Here is a 20,459-nt window from a genome sequence, read left to right as displayed (position 1 = left end):
GGTAGAGGGTAGGTTTAAATTGGATATTAGGAAGAAATCCTTCCCTGACAGTGTCCAAGGCCAGGCTGGACAGGGCTGGGAGCAACCTGGGAGAGTGGAAGATGTCCCCACCCCTTTGGTTGCAGTGAAAGGCTTAAACTTGAAATTTTTACAAGCATTTCCTCTGCAGAGATGAAGGCAGGATTAGGACAAAACAGGTTTTATCCCTGTTATGCTTTTCTTTTTATCTTCTCAGCCATGGAAGTGAGTAGGTGTAAGTGAGAAAGTGGTTTTTTAGAAGGGAAGTCACCAGATGGGTGTGTTTCTGTCAATAAATGGTCCTGGCCCTGTTGCATGTCATGGCTGAAGCCCTTTCAGCTTGGAAAGGGGCCCTGCAAGTGCTGCCTTCCCATTATTTACATTTCAGTGTCCCCTGGTCCTGGGACATTGGTGGTGTCACAGGATTTGTGTGCACCAAAGCCTCGGAGAAGTTTTAAATCCGCTCATGATGAGGAGCATGGCACTCCTGTGTCAGTGACAGTCTGCTTCAACCATCTGTGTTCACACAAATAATCACATGGTTATTAGATATTTCAATTAAATCCTTGAGGCATGCCATGTGTCCTTGTCCCTGCTCCTCTGGGAGGAAAGGATGATGAGCAGTCATCACTCCTCAAAAGAGAAAATTCTAACAGCTCCTTTAATTTTGCAAGGAAATGAAGAATTAGAGAAGCAAATAAATTACTGAAAACTACAGATGGCTGCATTAGCAATTTTCTTAGGTAAAACCCACCTTGTAAATGCAGCATAATGCAGTGTTTCAACAAACAAACAAGTTCAGCTAATTCAGGCTTGTGCCTTGCCAGATAAGCAGCTTCATTTTAAGGATAGAATATTCTGTGACGCTGCTACCAGCGGAGCAATAGGGATCCTAAATCCAGTTTCATATGAATGGAACAGTTTTGCATATGTGTCAATGTAATTACAGCTCTGGTGGTATCAACTAACCCAACTAAATTAGTTTTAGCATCACAAAATTTGAATTACTCACACAGAAATAAAATTACCTTAGCTGTTCTTAATCTCTTGCCTTTATTTAAAATGCTGTTATCAAGGACTGAATTTATTTAAAATGTTATCAAGGAGTGAATTTATTTTGGCTTGTAGCTGTCTGGTCCTGGTCACAAACAGTGGTTTATATAGTGAACAGGATCCAGTCTCTCATGTGCTCTAACCTGGGATTACTTGGGCTGGGAATAGTCAGATATTTTACAGTTCACTCTTCTCTCTTTTATGGTTACAATATCTTGGTTTGATCTTAAGGATATGGTGGGAGAATGAATGAGATTTTGTTTATGTGCAGCTTAGGCTTACTGCTGGCCTTTGCCCTGCCACTCCTGTTCCAATTTAATTTGCTGCTATAATTTGATACCTACCTTTGATCATTCTTGGCTCCTTGTAAAATACTTCAGCAGCACTCTTGCAGTGCTGTCTAGAGCGCATTTGTTATTCTTTTTCTGTTCTTTTCCAAACCCCTTGTGCAGGTTTTAATTTTTTTACTGCTCTAATTACAGAGAATCAGAGCAGTGGGTGCAGGCACTGCAAAGACAGGATGGCAGAGCTTTGTCTGGGAAGGCAGAGCAGGTCATGGAAGCAAACTGGGCTGAGCAGGAGGTGGCCAAGGGTGCTGAATTACTTCTCTGGCTTGGAGGGAGCTCTGGGAAGCTGCAGACCCCTTGGCCTGGTGTGCATGTGGAACATGTCAATGGCAGGAGGGCTGAAGGGCAGAGTTAATCACAGAAGGGTTTGGATTTGAATCACAAAATGCTTTGGATTGGAAAGGAGCTGAACAGGAATGCAGTTGCAGCCCCTGCATGGGCAGGGAGACCTTCCTGTGTTCACTTCTCAGTGTAAAGAAAGATGGAGAGAATTGTAGATTTGCTGAATGGTTTGGGTGAGAAGGGACCTTAAAGCTGTTCTAGAAGAGCTGTGAGAGAGAGTAAACCATAGGGAGATAAACTGCATTTCAGAGCTGTTTGTATTTCACTTGCTCTTTTCTTCTGTGGGAAGAATCATCAGTTAAAGATATTTTCTCTTTTTCTAGTGCCTTGAGCTAAATTAAGCTTTGTCAATGTCCAGAAAGGATTTGACTGGCATGTTCAGCATGGACCATTTTAAAAAGCTCCTTGGTGGGGACACAGTGGCACTGGGCAGCTTTCCCTGAGCCTCATGCAAGAGAGAGGGAAATGTGTTTGCTTCAGCAGATGCTCAGTTAGTTCCTGATTTCTGTCAGCTTGAAATCTGAGCATTGTTAGAAATTGGTGTGGCAGGTTCTTTCTAACCAGTGAATTACCAGGGTTGCCTATAATTTGATTAAAGTGACAGAGATCTTTGCTGCTCTCTGTACACTAAATCTCCTTTACAGTACATCCAGGTCCTTTTTGGGCATTTTTGCTCATTTTTAGTGCAATATCTGAATCACTGAATTACAGTAAGGAGTCCAGGACAGTAGGAGATTGAAGGGAATCATGCAATTCAGTACTTGTGTTTTGTGGCATTCTCCTCTCATCTGTTTTCAATTTAACATTTAATGAAATAAAACTGTTGGGGAAAGGGATACAAGAGGTTGAGGAATTCTTTCCCTTCCAGCTCTACCCTTTTTCTGTCTTTGGGAGGATCTTTGGGGTATTTGAGCAGATCTTACGTAGGCTTAAAATATTGATGACGTGGTTTCATCCTGTCCCAGCTCTCCAGTCACTCTATTTATATTTTTTTAGTTCAAATAAAGTCTGAAACTTCAAGAGTGACTGCAACAGAAATTTATTGCTTGTTTTCATAACAAGATGACTTAGAAAGCTGGAGCAAGTGGTGCTGCCTTCCTCTCTCTGCTTTCATCTTCCTCATTTCATGCACAGGGTTCTACCTTGAGTCACAGATGAGGAATTTCTGCTAAAAAAGGCAATTCTGAGAGGCTTCAGAAGATGCTGAAAAGAAGAATTTTCGATGGGAAATGACATGGAGAAGTGTAGAGTGTGCCACAGCTCCAAGGAGTCAAAATGACTTGATGGGAAGAGGAAAATCCCATCTCCTCCTCCTGCCATGTCTATCTGTTAATTAAATAACTTCTTTCTCCTCAAAGCCATCCCCTACATGGACAAAGACGTGTTGGCAGCCCATGTTGGATAAATCCTTATCTAGGGGGAAAGTGAGGGTGGGTTTTTCTTTCTGGGATCAATAATAGGAGCAACTTTCTTCCTGAGGCTTGCCAGAGTGTTCCAGGGAGCATCTGCTCAGGAGATTGAGACTGGGATGCTCCAAAAAGCCCTTTGGGCTGAACTGGGGGAGAGGGGATTTTGCTGCCTGGTGAGCTTGATGGGAAAATCACTGTTCCACTTCTCTGAATGACAGGAAATTGTTTATAATAATAAGCAAAATGGAAATCGAGCTGAATTCCTTTTGGAAGCACAAAGTACAGCCAGGTTAGTATTTTAGGAGGAATTAGTTTCTCTCTGAATATATAAATGTATTGCAAGCATCATTGTATTGCCATTATTGAACACTTCAGGCAGAAATCTGTATTATTTTATTCTACATATATTTAAAATTCATATAAGCCTTTTCAAGACCAGGTGATTTTCTCCCTTGAGCATTGATTAGGGATGTCTATTCAGACAGAAAACCATTTTGATCAATTATTTGGGAGGTTTTGTAATAATTTTGGTGACATGGGTAATAATTTGATTTAATGATCCTTTTTCAGAAGACTCATTCCTTTTTGAGGTCACTGAACATATTCTTGCTGTGCCTTGTTCATCTGGAGAGAGACAGAGAGGAGGAAAGAATCTTCCAAGAGGTTTCTGTGGTCCCATGGGATTGCAGAATCCAGTGCTTTGGAGAAGGTTTTTCCTCAGTTTTGCAAAGGAAAAATCAATTTCAGGGGCAGTAATAGGCAAAACCTTCATGTTACACACATCTACAGTTTAAAGAAGAATTTCTATATTAATGTAATTCCTTTTCTGAGCTCTCCTTTCCCATCGCTTGTCCTGCTATCACCAGCTGGCTGAACTCTCTTCCTGCTTTTATTTATTCTTTTCCTCTTTCCACCTATGTTTCCTTCAATTTTCTTGTTTCAGGGCCTTATCTCCTAAACTAAACATGTTTTCTGAAAGTTTTGGAACAAGTATGATGTTTCCAGACAACACATTGTTCTCACCACTTTTCTGTGCTGCCCTGCCCTCACTGCTGTGATAATGTGGGATGAGAGGAGAGAGGCAGGGGAATGTAATTTAAAAAGCTTTTATAGTCTCAAATAATAGAAGAGGAAAAAACTGTTACACAATGGATTCTATAAAATAATACTGGATTATGTAAAGAGGACGTTAACCTTCATTGTGTGTATTGTCACTGGTCTAATTTTAATTTTTAAAAAATACATAGACCTAAAAATCCTTATTTCACACAGCTGGTATATTATTTCTTCTGGTTTCCCAGAGAAGCTGTGGCTGCCCCATCCCTGGAAATGTTGGTGGCTGGGCTGGATGGAGCTTGGTGGAACATGTCCCTGCCCATGACAGGGGGTGGGACTGGATCATTTTTTTAAGGTCTTTTCTAACTCAAACCCTTCAGGATTAGTGCCACAGCAAAAATAATCATGTGGTCCATAATTTCCTCTTGATGGCTCTTACCTCAGCCAAATAAAGGGTCCTTTGGGCCAGAGGAAGGAGCAAAGCTTCATCAGCCATGTGCTGGGTTCAGCTGTGCTGGATGTGACAGCAATTTGTTCCAGGAGCTCCGTGGATCAATAACTCTGCAGCACTAAAAACATTTCAGTTCGAGGGAGACTTCAATAAAGTCAGCTCTGCACAGCACTGCAGAGCTGCTGGGACACTTCCAAACATGAGTCAGGCTCTGGCATGAGTGAAAGATGGGAATGGAGGATGCACTGAGCTTTTCCTCTCTTTAGATCTAAGCTTCCAAAGTTTGCTCCCTGTTTTTAAAGAGAGTCTTAAAAAGTCAGGCTGCTGCTATTGCAATTACTGATGAAATCCTTTCCTGGTGTTAGCTGTCACAGAATCCCAGACCTGGTTTGGGTGGGAAGGGACCTTAAAACCCACCTGGTGCCATCTCCTGCCATGGCAGAGACCCCTTCCACTGTCCCAGGGTGCTCCAAGCCCTGTCCAGCCTGGCCTGGGACACTTCTGGGGATGGGGCAGCCCCAGCTGCTCTGGGCACCTGTGCCAGGGCCTCCCCACTGCCACAAGGAGCAGACACTGGAAGACAGACAGCCTGCTGCAGCAAGTGTCATAAACCAGCCAGCTAATGACATTTTCTGATTGCTGGCCCTGCTGAGTGTTTTACATTACATGGTTAATTCCTGCCCTGGATTAAGCAGCACTTTCCTCGTGCAGGAAGAGCTGCTGGCAAAGTCAAATGAGAGTTTTATTTGCATCAACAGAAGGATTTTCAGTTTTGTTCTGCTGGCTTGGATACCAGTTGGGATTAATCCCACTAAAAACTGCAGAACTGGCCCCAAAAATGTGCAGTGTTGGTTTGAAATAACATCTCAGCCATTGAAATTGAAGTTCCTTCTTCAGTAGTAGCAAGTCAGGTCCTGTAAGATGCAAATTTGTCATCAAGCCATTGGGCACAGGACTGGCCTGTGAGTGGACACAGATCATGGTGTCAGACACAAGGTTGGGACTTTAGGCTCATGTAACCAACATGCTTTTCTGAATTCAAAGCTAGTTTTGCAGTTCTGGGAAGCCAGTCTTGCTAGTGGCTGCCATCTTTACTCAATCCATTCTATTTTTATAGCTGGTTATTGCAGACATTCTTTTTTCTGGTGTTCTTGGAAGACATAATTTTCTCTGCTCAGAAAAGCTCCAGTTGTGTAACACAAAGGGCTGTTTTCATGCTGTTTAATACCTGGAGTTGGTCAGTTCCATACAGAAAATCCTTACAGGAATAAGAGACCTAAAGGACTGAGCAGGTACAGAATACTTCAAATAATTGTTTCATGCTTTTGTCAGTTTTTATAATTTGTGCCAGGAGCTCATCCCATGACTATGATCATAAGATTTGCTTCTGCTCTCAGGAAGGGGTTCAGGACCAAGGCAAACCATTGTGCCTTGAAAAGCCACTTTTATAAAAAGATCAGAGTTGTCCATTAACATTTGGCTGTAGAGTGTCAAACCAGATTTTAGAGTTTATATTTCCATTTGTTATTTATTCCAGTAGAAGACTAATGCCCAAATGTGAATCTGTCAGGATAATCTTCATTTGAACATGAGTCAGAGGTGCTTAATTCTTGTACATGAAAATCCTCCTTTCCTGTAATCGGGTTATGGGTGAGTTAGGAGGAGTTTTTGTCTTTTCCACACTTAGTGTATTTGTAAGAACAGAAACTCTTCCTTCTGTGATTTTTCCCCACCTGTATTTACATGGAGAGGATTGTATTGACTTGAGCCTTTTAAAGTAAACTGTTGTCTGTGAGTCATGGTGACATGGTGTGTCTTGGCTGGTGGAAGTGTTTTTAGAGCTCAGGTCATGCTTTTGAGGGAACAAAAACATAATGAAATAGATGCCAGGCCAGACAGGACAGTGGTCTGAACAACCTGGTGTAGTGGAAGGTGTCCCCTGCCCAGTTCCAGGGAGTGGAACTGAATGAGCTTTAAATTCCCTTCCAACACACCCCAGTCTGTGATTTTGTGATGCTGTGAAATGCATTAAAATTATGTGTATGGCTGAACTTGCAGTATATGGAGATTTCACCATACTGGTGATAGGATGTTCTGTGATAGGATTGCCCTCAAGAGTAAAAATGGTGGATCAGTTTGTTGGGTGCAAAATCCACATCCTTGGTCATCAGTCAGTTCTGTGGAGAAGGCAGGAATTATTGGGGCAGTGGGCACTTCAGTGAGGAGAAAAAGATCCAGAGTAAATGTAGAAATTAAACCAAATGGAATGGGAGATCATTTCCTTGCTTACAGGTGAAAGGCAAAACTGCTCAGTGCAGATCTGTCCTGCATCTTCTCCACACCTGTGTGTCCACACAGCAAGTGGGGTAGTGACCACATTGCCCTCTCCGTGCTTATTAAAATTCTCCTTCCTCTTTTTAAGAATACTTCATAGTGCAGAACCTTCTAGTGACAATCCCATCAGTCCTTAACATTTTTGAACTGTGAAAATTCTGTGGATTTCGTATTTTAGAACACAGTGAGCACTGCCACATGTGCATGGGGTGATACACGGTCCTGATGTCAGCCAGAAATGATAAAGAAAAGACAGACTATTTTAATATATATTCTAGAAATGACTGTTACTGAGACTATGGTAAAACATATTTATTAAAACTGCAATTACAAACTAAATATTAAAGGATTGACCAGCACAGAATTATTATTTTAAACAATTTTCAGGCCATAGCAATAATCTTTTCAATATTAAAATGTTTTCATTACATCAGGATTTGGCACAAGATTGTTACTGGGAATGATTTTTCTCGGGTGTTGGCCAGTTTGTGGCTGTGGGGTGTTTGTGGGATTTTTTCCAGGGGGGATTATACAGAATTGACTGTTGGTTTGTAATGTTCAGCATCAGGTTGTGTGTTTGAGTGGTGCATGACCATGGTGGGATGGGGGGAGAGGGGGCTGCAGGCTGTCCTTATCTCCCTGAGTTTCTCACATTCCTCCTGCCCTGCACAGCTCCTGTTACACCATTCCTTGCAGGGAATGTTCTGGCAGTTTGTCTCGTGTTCCTGCAGGGTTTTGTGTGTAAAATGGAAGTGTGGTACCCCTTTTCCCTCAGCACATCTCCCGAGGTGGATCATGAGGGGTAGAGAGAAGGGGTTTTAGCACACCTATTTTGGGGCAGAGATGGGGGGGTTGATCCTTTGCCTTTCTTCTGCATCTCTGTTTTGCACACTCCATTTAAAAAAAAAACCAATCTGGGATCACTAATGTGTAGCTCAGTTTGAGTGATTTGGTTGTGCATTGTCTGTTCCCCATCCTTGGACCTTCTCAGCCTTTCCTGGCACCACAGCAGCTCCCTAAAACCAAGAGATTTTCTGCTGCCTCAGAGATCATTCTCTGATCTGTTGAGCTTTTATCAGAGGAGAAGCAAAAGAACAACCTCCCAATCTTTAGCTGCAGATCCCAAATTTAATTTGCAAGGCAGGGAACTATAAAGATAAATTATGTAGATGGAGGGGCAGAAGCCACTGACCCCCAGAATCAGTGCTGAGGGACTTTTCAAATTAACCTTTCATTGTAATGGGCATGAGAGTTTAACTTGGAAATGCAATATGACAATCTCTGCATGTAACTTTTTCTCTAGTTCTCTTTCTCTGGTCTGGAATATATTTAAAGACTTTTACTAAACCACTTTTATTAGTTTTACTCTAAAAAAATGTTGTACAGGATTTCATGTCTTTTAGAGTTCAGACTGTTAAAATGTGGAGAAAATCTGATTTTTCTAGCACTAGTGGTCAGTGATGCTTTGTTACAGACACTTTTACCTTTTCCCCATCCTCTGTTAAGTCTCTTGGTCTTTTATGGATTTGCAAGGATGAAACAGGAGTGCTTCTTTTTGGCTTGCACAGTGTTAGCTTTGCTCTGCTCTTTTGTGTTGAACACCAAACCTGTTTGGTCCAACAATGAGACTGTCTTGAAATTGAAATTTTATGTTCAAGGAAACAATTACTGAACATAACATTTATGTGTTCAGTTCAGATATTTACAGTTAAATATCTTAAAACCTGATGGGCTCTGTGTACCTCTCTATGATCTTTGCTTTTCCACAGTTGCTGGCTGGTTCCAGGCTCATTTGCTTCCTCTAAAAATATTTAATAAAATAAGAGAAAAGCAAATGTTTTAGAGTATCAGGAATGTGCCTCAGTGTTCACACACTTTCAAATCAGCCTGTGCAGTTTGAAAGTTTAACCAAGAGCCATCTCCTTTGTAAAGAATGCAGATAATTTTTTTTCCTGGCAAAAAAAAAAAAAAAGGTAACCTGATATGAGTCTGACAGTGTCGTTTAGTTAAGTGCTTCCATCTGTTGCTTGCTATTTCCCTTACTCATGACCTCTCTTTTTCTCTCCCCCTCCTTCTCCCTTAGCCCCTCTGAGGAAAGCAAAGTTTGTTGAGAGCCCTCGAATCCCAGAGTCCGAGCTTGGCTCCCCAACCCTCTCTGCCCAGAAGCTGGACGTTGATGCATTCTGCCCTGGTAAGCTGCATGCAAAGGCTCTGTGCAAACAGGGGCAACAGGCAGAAAGACTTTTGAAATGTATAATGTGGCTCCTTTGGCTAGATGGTTGGTTGGAGCTTCCCTAACCAAGTTTCACTGTCTTGGAAATTTGAATAAGCATTGATTTCTGATAACTGCCCATTTACGTTTGTTTCTTGCAATTTTGCATGTGGCTGCTATCCCTCAGAATCATTTAGAAGGTCTAGAGAGTTGCTTTTGAGAAGATAAAAATGAGCCAATAACCATACTTGCTTTAAATTTAATTTTTAATGCTGGTCTGCAGAGAGGCTGGAATAAAACCACGTCTCAGAAACATCATTAAATCAGCTAAAGCAAAACTGTGGGACCTTGTTACTTGCATCAAGGAATATTGGGGTGTTAACTTTTATTTTGTTAAGAAATACCTTCTGATTTATGGATCCTGTGGCAGTTGCTCTGAAATGCATACGTGTTGCTTGAGGCCTCTGGTTGAAAAATAAATAAAGTGGGTCATGTCCCTTCCTGGCTCAGCCCTGTTCGTGTCTGTCAGCTCGGGCAGGCTTTACCTAAATCCCCCCAGCCCCAGCAAACCCAGCACGTGTGAGTGCCTGGAATCTGCAGCTCAGTATCATTTTTTTATCATTTCCACTTGGAAGTGGCAACCTGGGGAAGGCTAGAGACTGTGGAGGTGCTGGGAGAAGGCTGAAAACAGCAGCAAGTGTTTAGGTGGTGGATTCTGTGCTGAATTCTGCAGATTCTTCCCCTGGCTTTTCTTGATGATGAACCAAAGGGATCCAGACTCACTGTAGGCTTTGGATGGAAAAAGGAATGTTTAATATGTTGAAATGGTGTGCAAATGTGTGACATCTGCCTCTGAATTCTGCAGCTACTGTAGCCAAGGTCATATTAATAAATGACTGTGAAATCAGGGTGTTGCTTATTCCTGTGGCTGATGAATTTGTAAAAGAACTTGTGCAGTATTCAAAATTGGAGGAATTAATTGAATGTTGTCCAGATTTTGAATGTGGGCTTTCTTGAATGTATTGTCTGAAAGAGAAGTTGTCTCAGAAAATCAAAAGACAGTTCCTGTGCTTGGCAATGCCTAATTTGAGACCACAGTTGCCTTGAAAAGTGCTGCTCCTTTTTCAATCATCATGAATTACAATTAAAATTGTGCTGCTGCAGCCCTTTTTTCTAACTGAACGGCTTCAACTGTCATGTTTATAATTGTTAATAATCATAAACTTATTATGATTGCATCCACAGAGAATTATCATTGCATTGTAAGATTGTAAAAACATAAATTCCACATTCCCACACCCAGCCATGTGCCTCCCCTCTTCCAGAGCTTTGGAGGGCAGGACTCCTGCCAAGCCCAGGGATGGGCTTTGACAATGGGATCTGCAATTTCTTTAATTTCTTTTTCTGCTATTTGATCTCCTTCTCTTGCTGATAGTTTAGTGATCTGAAAGGAAAAGTGGAGTTTTGTACTGCCTTGAAGTGTCATTAAAGGAACATGAAGTGTCATTAAGGAAGGAAAAAAGTGACAATGGCAGAGTTGTCACAGTGGAACCAATAAGGTTGGAAAAGCCCTTTAGAGCCATCGAGTCCAACTGTAAACCCAGCTCTGCCAAGGCCACCCTGAGACCATGTCCCCAAGTGCCATCTTGGTGTACTTGGAAAAGGGAAATGAGATAAGAGCAGAGCAGTACATGCCAGGGAAGATACAATGGAGTCAAGGTAGAAACTGCAGGTTGGGGGTTCAGTTTGTTCCAGTTTGTTCCAGTTTCCTTCAGTGTGACCCCAGGGACCTGTTAGGGAGCTGCTCTCTTCATGTGTGCCATGTCCAGGGATTGTGGCCAGGTTTATATTGGCAGAGGGGACTGGCAGGGGGAGAGGGGAGGATGGAATCCATTGGGGAAGGGTTTCTGAAGCTGTTAATGGAAGAAACTGCCCAAATTTATGGATCCTTCTTTGAAAGTCGGAGTAATGTGGGGCCTGGAGGTTCTGCTGGTCTGGAAGGCTGGATTCCAAGCTCGAGATACACCACCTTGGAAGAAGTAGGTGGTTGGGGGAGGATCCTTGTGTAAAGAGGGAAAGAAAGAAAGAATTAAGTTGTGGTCAACTCACAGGAACCAAAGGGGACAGAGCATCCAGCTCCTGATGGGAAGAGTCCTGCTCTGGATCATGGCAAAGCTTCAGGCACTGCTTGGAATCAGTTTTCCAAGGAAATACAATTCCTTTCTTCTGTGCTAGGCTTATATTAACCCTCTTCTAAAACGTGTGCATCCTGTGAAGATGTAGCGCACCGTGCTAAATCTCGAGCGTTTCCAAGAATAACGGTGTGAGTTGAAAGAAGGAGAAAAATTAGGCTGATGATCTGCCTGGCAGTGGAGGGGAGGTGGAGTGGTTTTTAATGTGATGCCTGACAAAAAATGTAATTAATTATACACTTGAAAGCAGTTTAAAACACTAAATAGCAAAGAAAAGAGAACATTAGCTACTCTGCATATATAGGAATAACGATTTCAATTTGAGATGCCGAGAGGTGAAATTTTGCTCAGTATCAAAATGTTTATTTTAAGGCTTCAGGCAAATTTCAGCACATTCCAGGGAGGTGGTTTCCTGAGCAACTGCAGTGCCCCTCATGCTGCTGGGGGGAAGATTTGCTTGTGACATCTTCAGTGTGAGTCAGTGTGGGGGAGTGACGTGCTCCCGACGTTCCAGTGCCGAGCAAGGAGAAAGAAGATCACAATACTGAGTGGTACCATGGAGGGACATTCTAATACCAAGCACAAATAGTGAAGTTTTAAGCTTGGTATAATATTTTTTTTTAAATTAAATTCATTGTATAGAGAAAAGGATGTATATACTTTAAAATTAATAAATCTTCTTAAATTAATTTCATATTTTATAGTTGTTGCAACTAAGATGATGGCAAGAAAAAGCTGTTCCATGACTTTGAAAAACCCCTTTCTACCAAAGTTATCACAGAATAAACTGAGTTGAAAGGGATCCACAAGGATCATTGAGTCACATTATGTTTCTGTCGATGTTTTTAGTTGCAGAGGTTGTTCAGATTTCAGTCCTTGACTTGAAGTGCCCCTGGTGGAGAAGGAGTTCCTTGTCTCTTCCCTGGCACAGATCTCCCATCCCTGCAAATGTTCAAGGCCAGGTTGGACAGGGCTTAGAGCAACCTGGTCTAGTGGATGGTGGAACTGATGAGCTAAAAGGTCTCCTCCAACCCAGACCATTCTGGGACTCTGTGACTTAGCAGAGACTTTATAAGGAGGGTCTTGGAAGGTTTCTGATCCATCTTCCTCCTTGTCTCTGCTCCAGTCCTGAAGACACTGTTCAGCAGAGGCATTTGTGTTTTCCCTCTTGTCAGCCCTCTGAAGGCAGGGAGGCTGGGGATGACGCCCTCACACCCATCATTGCTCTTCAAGGTAGAATAGCAGGAATTGACCTTCAAACCTCTCTTGTTCAGCTGTCAAACCTTTTCTGCAGTGATTCTAGTGACTCAGTTTAATGTGTAGGGGTTTTCCCCCCACTTTATCACACCTCACTCTTGCCAAGAGGCGCTGCTTGCGTGGTAACACTGTCCTGGCTTCTTGGTTCTTAGCTGTGGTCACGAGAGCATCTTTCTTTGAGCTGCTTTTTGTTTTTCATGGTAGCTAAAACATGTTTTGACTTCTAAGTGCTCAGAAAATCTGTTGGAGATGGATGGTGCTTTCAGGTAATGGCCTTTTGCCTCAGATTAATGTTTGCAGTTGCATTTATGTAATTTATTACCTTGGTGTTGTGTTCCAAAGGCTAAGTCTGTTATGACATTATCTTTTAATTTTATTAACTCCTTCTTCAGAAATTTTGGGCCACAGATCTTGAGTGTCTGGTTTGCTTGCTGCACATTAGGCTGGCAGGCATCTGTTTTCATCCCTGATTGAGTTAGGGATCACTGCGGTGCTCCTGCCACAGACAGGGAGGGGAGTGATTTACCATGGCAGCGGCACTTGTGTTCATCTCATCGCTCCTTTTTCTCTTCCTTTGGTTAAAGAATCGTTGAGCTTGGCATCTGCTTGCTGCTGCTTCTCTCTTTTTATCATGTGAAACGTGTATTTTTCATTTTACACTATCCACGTGTTTCTCCTAAACACAACAAAATGCTTCTCAGGTCTTAGAAAAAGCCCTTTAGGAGGGAATGCAGGAACCAGCACTCCTCTCTGATTTTTCATTGTGAAAATACAGGCACTGAGCCAAAAAAATCCTACAAAACCCCAAACAAATCTAGCCAGCAGGATTCTGGTCCAACCTCTCTCATATTGAACAGTGATGAACTGGGGGGAAGGAGAGGAAATAATCAAACCAACCGTGATCTGACAAATGGTTTTACTGTTGAATCTTGTGGTTGTCCCAGCACTGTCAAGCCCACTGACCTGAAGGGAATGGGAAATCATTGTGATCAGCCCTAATTGCAGGAGAGCCATAATTTGGCACATTGGTTGCTATGGAAGCGATTGACTTTTCTCATGCTGTTCCTGGGAGGATGCTGTTGGTTCCTTCTGCTAGATCAAGAGATGGAACCAGTTTCAGAATAAACTCGTGGATTACAAAACAAGCCCCAGTCTGGTACCTGAAATTCTGCATCAGAGGGAGGAATATTGAAGGCCTTGCTGGAGTTCTGGGTGTGAATCCTTTTGGGATTGGCCACGGACCAGTTGCCGTTAGGTATCACTGAGTTTGCTTGGACTGAAAGCTGCAACTTGGGGAATAGTGGCAGGATCCAGAGTTTAGGGTTTGTTGAATTTTACCAAAGCAGAGTTGTTCAAGATAAGAAGCAAAAATAATACTAATCCCATAGATTATTCCCATATGTTTTAACTGTTAAATAACTGGAGACAACATGCTTTTCTTGAAGCTTCCTGGTGCAATCTGTTAATACCCAACCCTTACAGGTTTGGGTTCAGTCTACCTGCAGGAGAAAAAAGGGAAAAAAGAGAGGGAAAGGCTGTAAATGATCCAAATTCAGTTTTTGTGATGAACTGCCCAACTTTAAGTGTTGTGACTGCTTTCACAGATGTAACCTAGATGGCTCCCTAGGTGTGTTTTGCTTCAGATACTTCAGCAGCAGCAGCCTAGCACCTCTGGCTGCCCATCCAGATGGATCCCAGGAATCTAAGGAGTTGTTTTGCCTCAGCAAGCAGCAGTGCTTACTTGCAACTGATCTGTTGGGAAACAGTAACATTTTTGCGCTAATACTTTGGCTTTTTGAATATTTATAGCTTTCTGTCAGCGAATAAATATGTACATAAGCAAACCAACCCTGATGGTTTTGAAACTGTCAGTGTTGGGCCTGTGAGGATCAGTGTAAAACCTTTTCTTCCATATCTGAGCAGGTGGGGCAGATTTCTCACTGATTTAGTGACTCTGGCAGAGGAGTTTTCTCTTCTAGCATATTATTTTTTGACAACAGGAGCACTGATGCTCTTGAATCCCAGCAGAGTTTGGGTTGGGGCACCTTAAAGATCATACAATCCCACCCCCTGACATGGGCAGGGACACCTTCTAGAACAAGTTGCTCCAAGCTCCATTCAGCTGGGTTTTGTCATAAAAATGTACCTGGAGGAGAGGGGAAAGAAAGAGGAAGTGGTCAGTAATTCTACTTTTTTTCCTGCAGTCTTTTGAGATGCTGTTAATTTGTTTCACCTCTCTATGGAGGCAACCCCCTCAGTATTCATTTTACCATTATTGTTAGCTGTAACAATAGAAGAAGGGTTGGTTGCATTTGTAGGAAACTGCTCTGTTCTTTTATGAGCCTGGCTCCCATGTCCCAGTGCCTATGGATGAAAGTCCTTGAATTTCAGTGGTGCTATGGAGAGCTGCCCATAAGTGAAAATACGCAGTGCTCTGAAAGCCACACCATGACTTGTGCTCTCTTGCCAGTTGCTGTGACTTCCTCACCCTCCCCAGGGTTGCAGAACAAGAACTTCTTTATTCTTATCTAGCGTGACTGTTGTTCCCCTGGTGAAATTGGCTTCACTCGTCAGCATTCCCTCTGTCCCATCTGCTCTGTTCTCCAGGGCAGCACAGCTGCCCTTGGACCCTGAAGAAAGGAGATCAACTTGTGCATAACCTCCTGTACCACAGTAGATTTTCCACCTCATTAAGCAGAATTTTTGACTTTTTATGTCACTAATTATTTAGCTCCAAATCGCTTGAAAATAATTACCTTGAGTCCAAACATGACCATTTTGGCCAGCTGCCAGTTTGAAAGTGCAGCCCTGCTTGGAAGCCCTGGTTGTACCAGCCTGGCTTCAAATTCCTCCAGTGCCCTGGAACTCACTGCAGGTTCCAAAATCCTCACATTTGGACTGAGACTGCAGCAGCCTTCCACCCCAACTCCTGTGCCTGCTGGTTTTGTTTCTCAGAGTTAAGTCCCACTGGCTCTTCCATATGTTCCCATGAGGAGCCCCATCCCCGTGGGGAAGCCTTGTCCCACCACAGATGGTCAGCTCTCAGAGCAGGTCCCTCTGCTGCTCTCCACTCCTGCTGGCAGAACCTGCCTGGGGTAGCATTCCTGCTCTATTCCCATCTATTCTTGGCATCTGTCTTGCCTTGAAAGAGGAGCTGTGCTGATGTGTGCAGTTACCTGTCACCTGTATCTGCCCCCTTCAGTAACTTCAGTGGTGTTTCTCCACCTGCATTTTACAGATGAAATTACAGCTCCTAATCTGTATAACTTCAGGGAACTGTGAGGACAGTGTGGGTGATTTTATTTTATTTGAGTGGGGTAAGATTTTGATAAATATAATTTATGTTTTAGAGAAAGAACAAAATTTAAATTGATCTTATCCACATGGATAGTAGTCTTCCCTCTCCAGTCATTGAATATACACAATTTGCAACAACCCTGGACATTGGTTCTGATCATTTATCACAGTTCTGTTAGAAATTAGCCCCCAAAAGAATCAGAGAAGAACAGACTGTGTTGGGCTGGAAGGGATCATTCCACCTGCTTCCAAGGGCAGGGAACCTTCCACTAGACCAGGTTTAAGTCCTATTCAGTCTGACTTGTTATTTTAAAAACTGGCAACAGTAAATTAGTCTATTTCTGTAGCAGTTATTACATCCAAACAGAACTTTTGAAGCCTTATTCAGGTACGTAATGGTAGGTTTTCAAGATTGTTGTCAGCGTTGTAAATGCAAAGACCATAATTTAGTCAGATTTTCTTTTAATAAATTTCTCCTGGGAATGTGCTGATAGATCAGATCAGGTAAGGACAAGGTCTTTGTACTGTCTTGTCTCTTGCTGGTGACCTCCCACTTAACAGTAGTCAAAGGTGACAGTGAAGTGTCATTTGCCTTGCTAAACGTTTGGCTCATTTTAATGCTCCTTGTGTTTTGACCAGGCAAAGCTGCCTTGAAAGAAGGAAAGGTGTTTGTCAAAATCCTCTTCTATAGACTCTTCTCCCCAAGAAAATGATGGGAGTACTATGTTATATATGTATGTGTGTATTTCTGAAAGTCTCCTGCAACTTTCTTTGTGCCCCTGTTGGTTGGCCAGGGTTGGCCTTAGCACAAAGGGAGCAGGTTTCTCAAAATTCTTGTCAGATTTCTACCACCTGATAGAAATAAATGATGTGAAAAATAAGAGGAAGGAATGTGAGAGGTTTTGAAAGAGAGTTGCTGGAATTAAAGAAATTATTTGGGTGGTTGTGATGCAAGGTGCTGGTAGAGGTTAGGATTTATTTTTCTTCTTTTTTTTTTTTCCCTTTCTCTCATGAAATTTTGTCCCATTTGTTGCTAAGAGACAATAACTACTGATACATAAGAGAACAAAAGATGTGGCTGGGAAGAGGAGGAGGAGAGAGAAGGGTGCAGCTGGCTACTCTCTTACCTGAGGGATTTTCTCTTTAAAAGGATGGAGATGCTGTGGGAATTGGGTGGGGGGTGCGGGGCTGGGCTGGGCTCTCGGCCTCGCAGGAGGGACAGAGCGGGAGAGGGACGGAGCCGGAGCGAGGGACGGAGCCGGAGCGAGGGACGGAGCCGGAGCGAGGGACGGAGCCGGAGCGAGGGACGGAGCCGGAGCGAGGGACAGAGCCGGACCGAGGGACAGAGCCGGACCGAGGGACAGAGCCGGACTGAGGGACAGAGCCAGACTGAGGGACAGCCAAGGGACCGCACTCGCTGCCGGGAGGATTCACTGCTTTGTCCTCCCACTGCTTCTCCTGCCGTGGGTGAGCCTTTGCTTGTTGAGCAGCTGCTGAACTGGGACCTTGTTCCACCCGATGTGACTGGAAGGGACCTTCACCATTGAAATAAACAGGGCAGGAGATCTTTGTCCTATTTAATGCCTTTATTAAAAGTGATCAGCTCAGGTGGGGAGAACCGACGGGTCCGCGCTCACGCCGCTGCTGCTCCCAGGAGTGGCCCGGAGCAGGAGGAAAGGGCAACTTTGTCTGCTAGTCCACAGACAGATCTGGGGGTTCTGTCCTCACAAGAGCACCAGGGATACTCCTTGATCACTTTTTCAGTTTGACCTTCAGGGTCCTCCCTCCAGCCGAGGTCCTCCTTGGCCAGGGTGAGGGGCAAAGAGGGTCTCAGCGTCTCTGCAGGCTCTGGATTCTGTTCCTCACATCCAGACATCACCCCGATCTCCCAACTCTGTGTTGGCTCATTGTTTCCAGGGGGTTATTTGGTGGGGGGTTTCCCCCTCTGCACGCTGGCTCTGAGGTCACTGCATGCCAACTCCAGTGTCCCCTCCTTCCACCCTCGCGGGGGGATGCCATCCTCCTGGCGGCAGTCAGGGCAGTACTGACAAAAAGGGGAATTCTCAACAAGACGGAGTAAGGACCAACTCTTAACGGTGATACAACATGAGACTAACAAAGTTGAGCAACCAGCTCAACTTGTAACTTGGCAACCTTTTAAAAAAATGACTCTCTTTTACTCATGACAACCATCTCTTGGGATGCCTCAGAGGAAAACCGGGGACCCCTTCCCAGCGGGCGCATCTCCCCGGCTGAGGTGGATGCTACGGAGGAGCATCAAACCCAGCACCCCGTGTCTGTCCCACTCCTGCTATTATGAGTAAAAACAAGGGTTACCCATGTTTTTAAAGGTTGCAGAGTTACAAGTTGAGCTGGTTGCTGGCAGAGGAGAGTTCAGCTTCATGTTGTAGTCACCTGTTAAGAGTTGGTCCTTACTCCGTATTGTTGAGAATTCTCATTTTTGTCAGTACCACCCTGCCTGCTGCCAGGTGGATGGCCCTTCTGGACAGTGAAAGCAGGGGATAGCGGAGTTGGCATGAAAATGACCTCGGAGCCAGCTTGCAATGGGAAAGCCCCCCACCAAACCTAGCAAAAAGACCCCTAAAACAACAAGCCAGCCTAGAATTAAGAGATCAAAGTGATGTCTGGACTCAAGGAACAGAATCCGTAGCCTGCTGAGACGCTGAGACCCTTTCTGCCTCTTGCCCTAGCCAGGGGGGACGTTGGCTGGAGGGAGGAGTCGTAAGGTCAAACTGAAAAAGGGAACAAGGGGTATCCCTGCTGCTCTTGTGAGGACAGAACCCTCAGATCTGTCTGTGGACTAGCAGACAAAGCTGCACTTTCCTCCTCCTCTGGGCCGCTCCTGGGAGCAGCAGCGGCGTGAGCGCAGACCCCATCAGTTCTCCCCACCTGAGCTGATCACTTTTAAAAAAGGCATTAAAAAGGAGAAAGATCTCCTGCCCTGTTTATTTCACCCGTGCCAAGTTATCTGTGACATTTTTTGTGCCACCCCCGGGGCTGTGCCCGCCTCTGCCCCAGCACAGCGCCCCCTGCAGGGCAACCATTGCGGTGCAGCCATCGCCCCGCCCGGCCGGGAGCCAGCAGCGCCCCTGCCGGCTGTGCCTGGAACTGCGCCCAGGGGAAGGTCGGCTCCGGTGGTCATACCTGCTAAAAATGGATTAGAAACTGTTAAACATAGATTAGATTAGAAACTGTTGAAAAATAGCTGGTAATCTTTAAGTTTGTACTGTTAGTTTGGTTATGGTAAAAGGGTAGTTATAAGAAATGCAGCACTCAATGAAATGCACCTAAGTCAAGCACACCACCCCCAAAGCGAAACGAGCAAGCCTGGACAGAACTGTAATGGGCCAATCAAGCACCTAAAACTGGATTTGTATGAAGGATCCAAGAAGAAACCAATCCAAAGGGACCAAAAACAGTGTAAAAAGGATCATCTGACCCAGGGAAGCTGTGCTGCTCCGCCTGGAACATCGGGGACATCATTGCTGAAGAAGACCCAGTGCCGGCGCTGCAGCATCCTCAACGGGAACGCTCCTGCTCGCCCCTTGCTTTGGGCCTTTCTTTTTATTGTAAGAAATGCTGAAATCACTATAGTACCTGGAATCTGGGCCTGTTTCTAGCAGTGCCAGAGCTGTTTGTTTGCCTTGTATAAACATATTCGTCCTGGTCAAGAATTGAGGTTTCTTTTCCCGTACCTTTGTCTGAAAGCCCTGTAATTTTGGGTTACAGTAATTCAGGGGAAAAGGGGTCACATTCTCCGTTCCAAGGGAGGTTCCCACTTGCCTTTCAAACCAAGATACATGCCTAATATTGCCAAATAAAAACAGGCTTTGGCAAACACATAGTGTTTAAAGGAGCATTTCTTTTTTTCTGATATTAAAAAAGCCTTCTGCATCAATAAGAGTGTAATACACTACCCTCAAACTTGTCTGGAAGAAAAGGTCAGTTTAAGACCTAAAAATAAATACAAATAACTTTATTTACCAGCCAAGGCCTTTGATGGACGGCCTTTGACATCCAGTGTTGGACGTCCAGAGCTGGAGCACAGCCCCATATTCATTTTTTTGAGCTAAAGTGCTAAAAACTGTAAAGAAAGAAACAATTTCACCTCTGCTTTCCATCAGTGGGGAACTTACTGCTTCTGTCCTGGTGTCCTTGATTTGTTAAAGAGCTCAGGAACATTTTCAGGGATCAAAGTGTAATCCTGCTTCCAGGAGATATTCCAGATGCCCAGCCTTGTATTTATGATAACTGGCCTTTTATATATATATATATATATATATATATATATATATATATATGTTCAGTAATGAGTCTCTCATTTCCCCAGTTCTTTTTCTTTGGTCCAGAAGGGCCCCCCTGAGCCTCCTTTTCTGCAGGCTGAGCCCCTTTCCAGCTCTCTCAGCTGCTCCTGGGGCTCCAAACCCTTCCCAGCTCTGTTCCCTTCCCTGCTCCAGCCCCTCAATGTCT

At 43.9% G+C, this 20,459-nt stretch overlaps 1 protein-coding gene across 1 annotated transcript in view; it reads left to right on the top strand.

Moving 5' to 3' along the window:
- Positions 1 to 20,459, top strand: part of TANC2 (tetratricopeptide repeat, ankyrin repeat and coiled-coil containing 2) — a 125,897-nt gene that overhangs the window by 31,619 nt on the left and 73,819 nt on the right. Inside the window, exon 5 of the mRNA XM_084222419.1 lies at positions 9,094 to 9,201. Coding sequence (XP_084078545.1) covers positions 9,094 to 9,201 — 108 coding nt within the window. The remainder of the gene's footprint in view (positions 1 to 9,093; positions 9,202 to 20,459) is intronic.

This window comes from Fringilla coelebs, assembly GCF_963513975.1.
Source record: "Fringilla coelebs genome assembly, chromosome: 27".
NCBI classification, from domain to species: Eukaryota; Metazoa; Chordata; class Aves; order Passeriformes; family Fringillidae; genus Fringilla; species Fringilla coelebs.
Note: the sequence above shows the minus strand (reverse complement) of the source record. Positions and strands in the feature narration are given on the sequence as shown.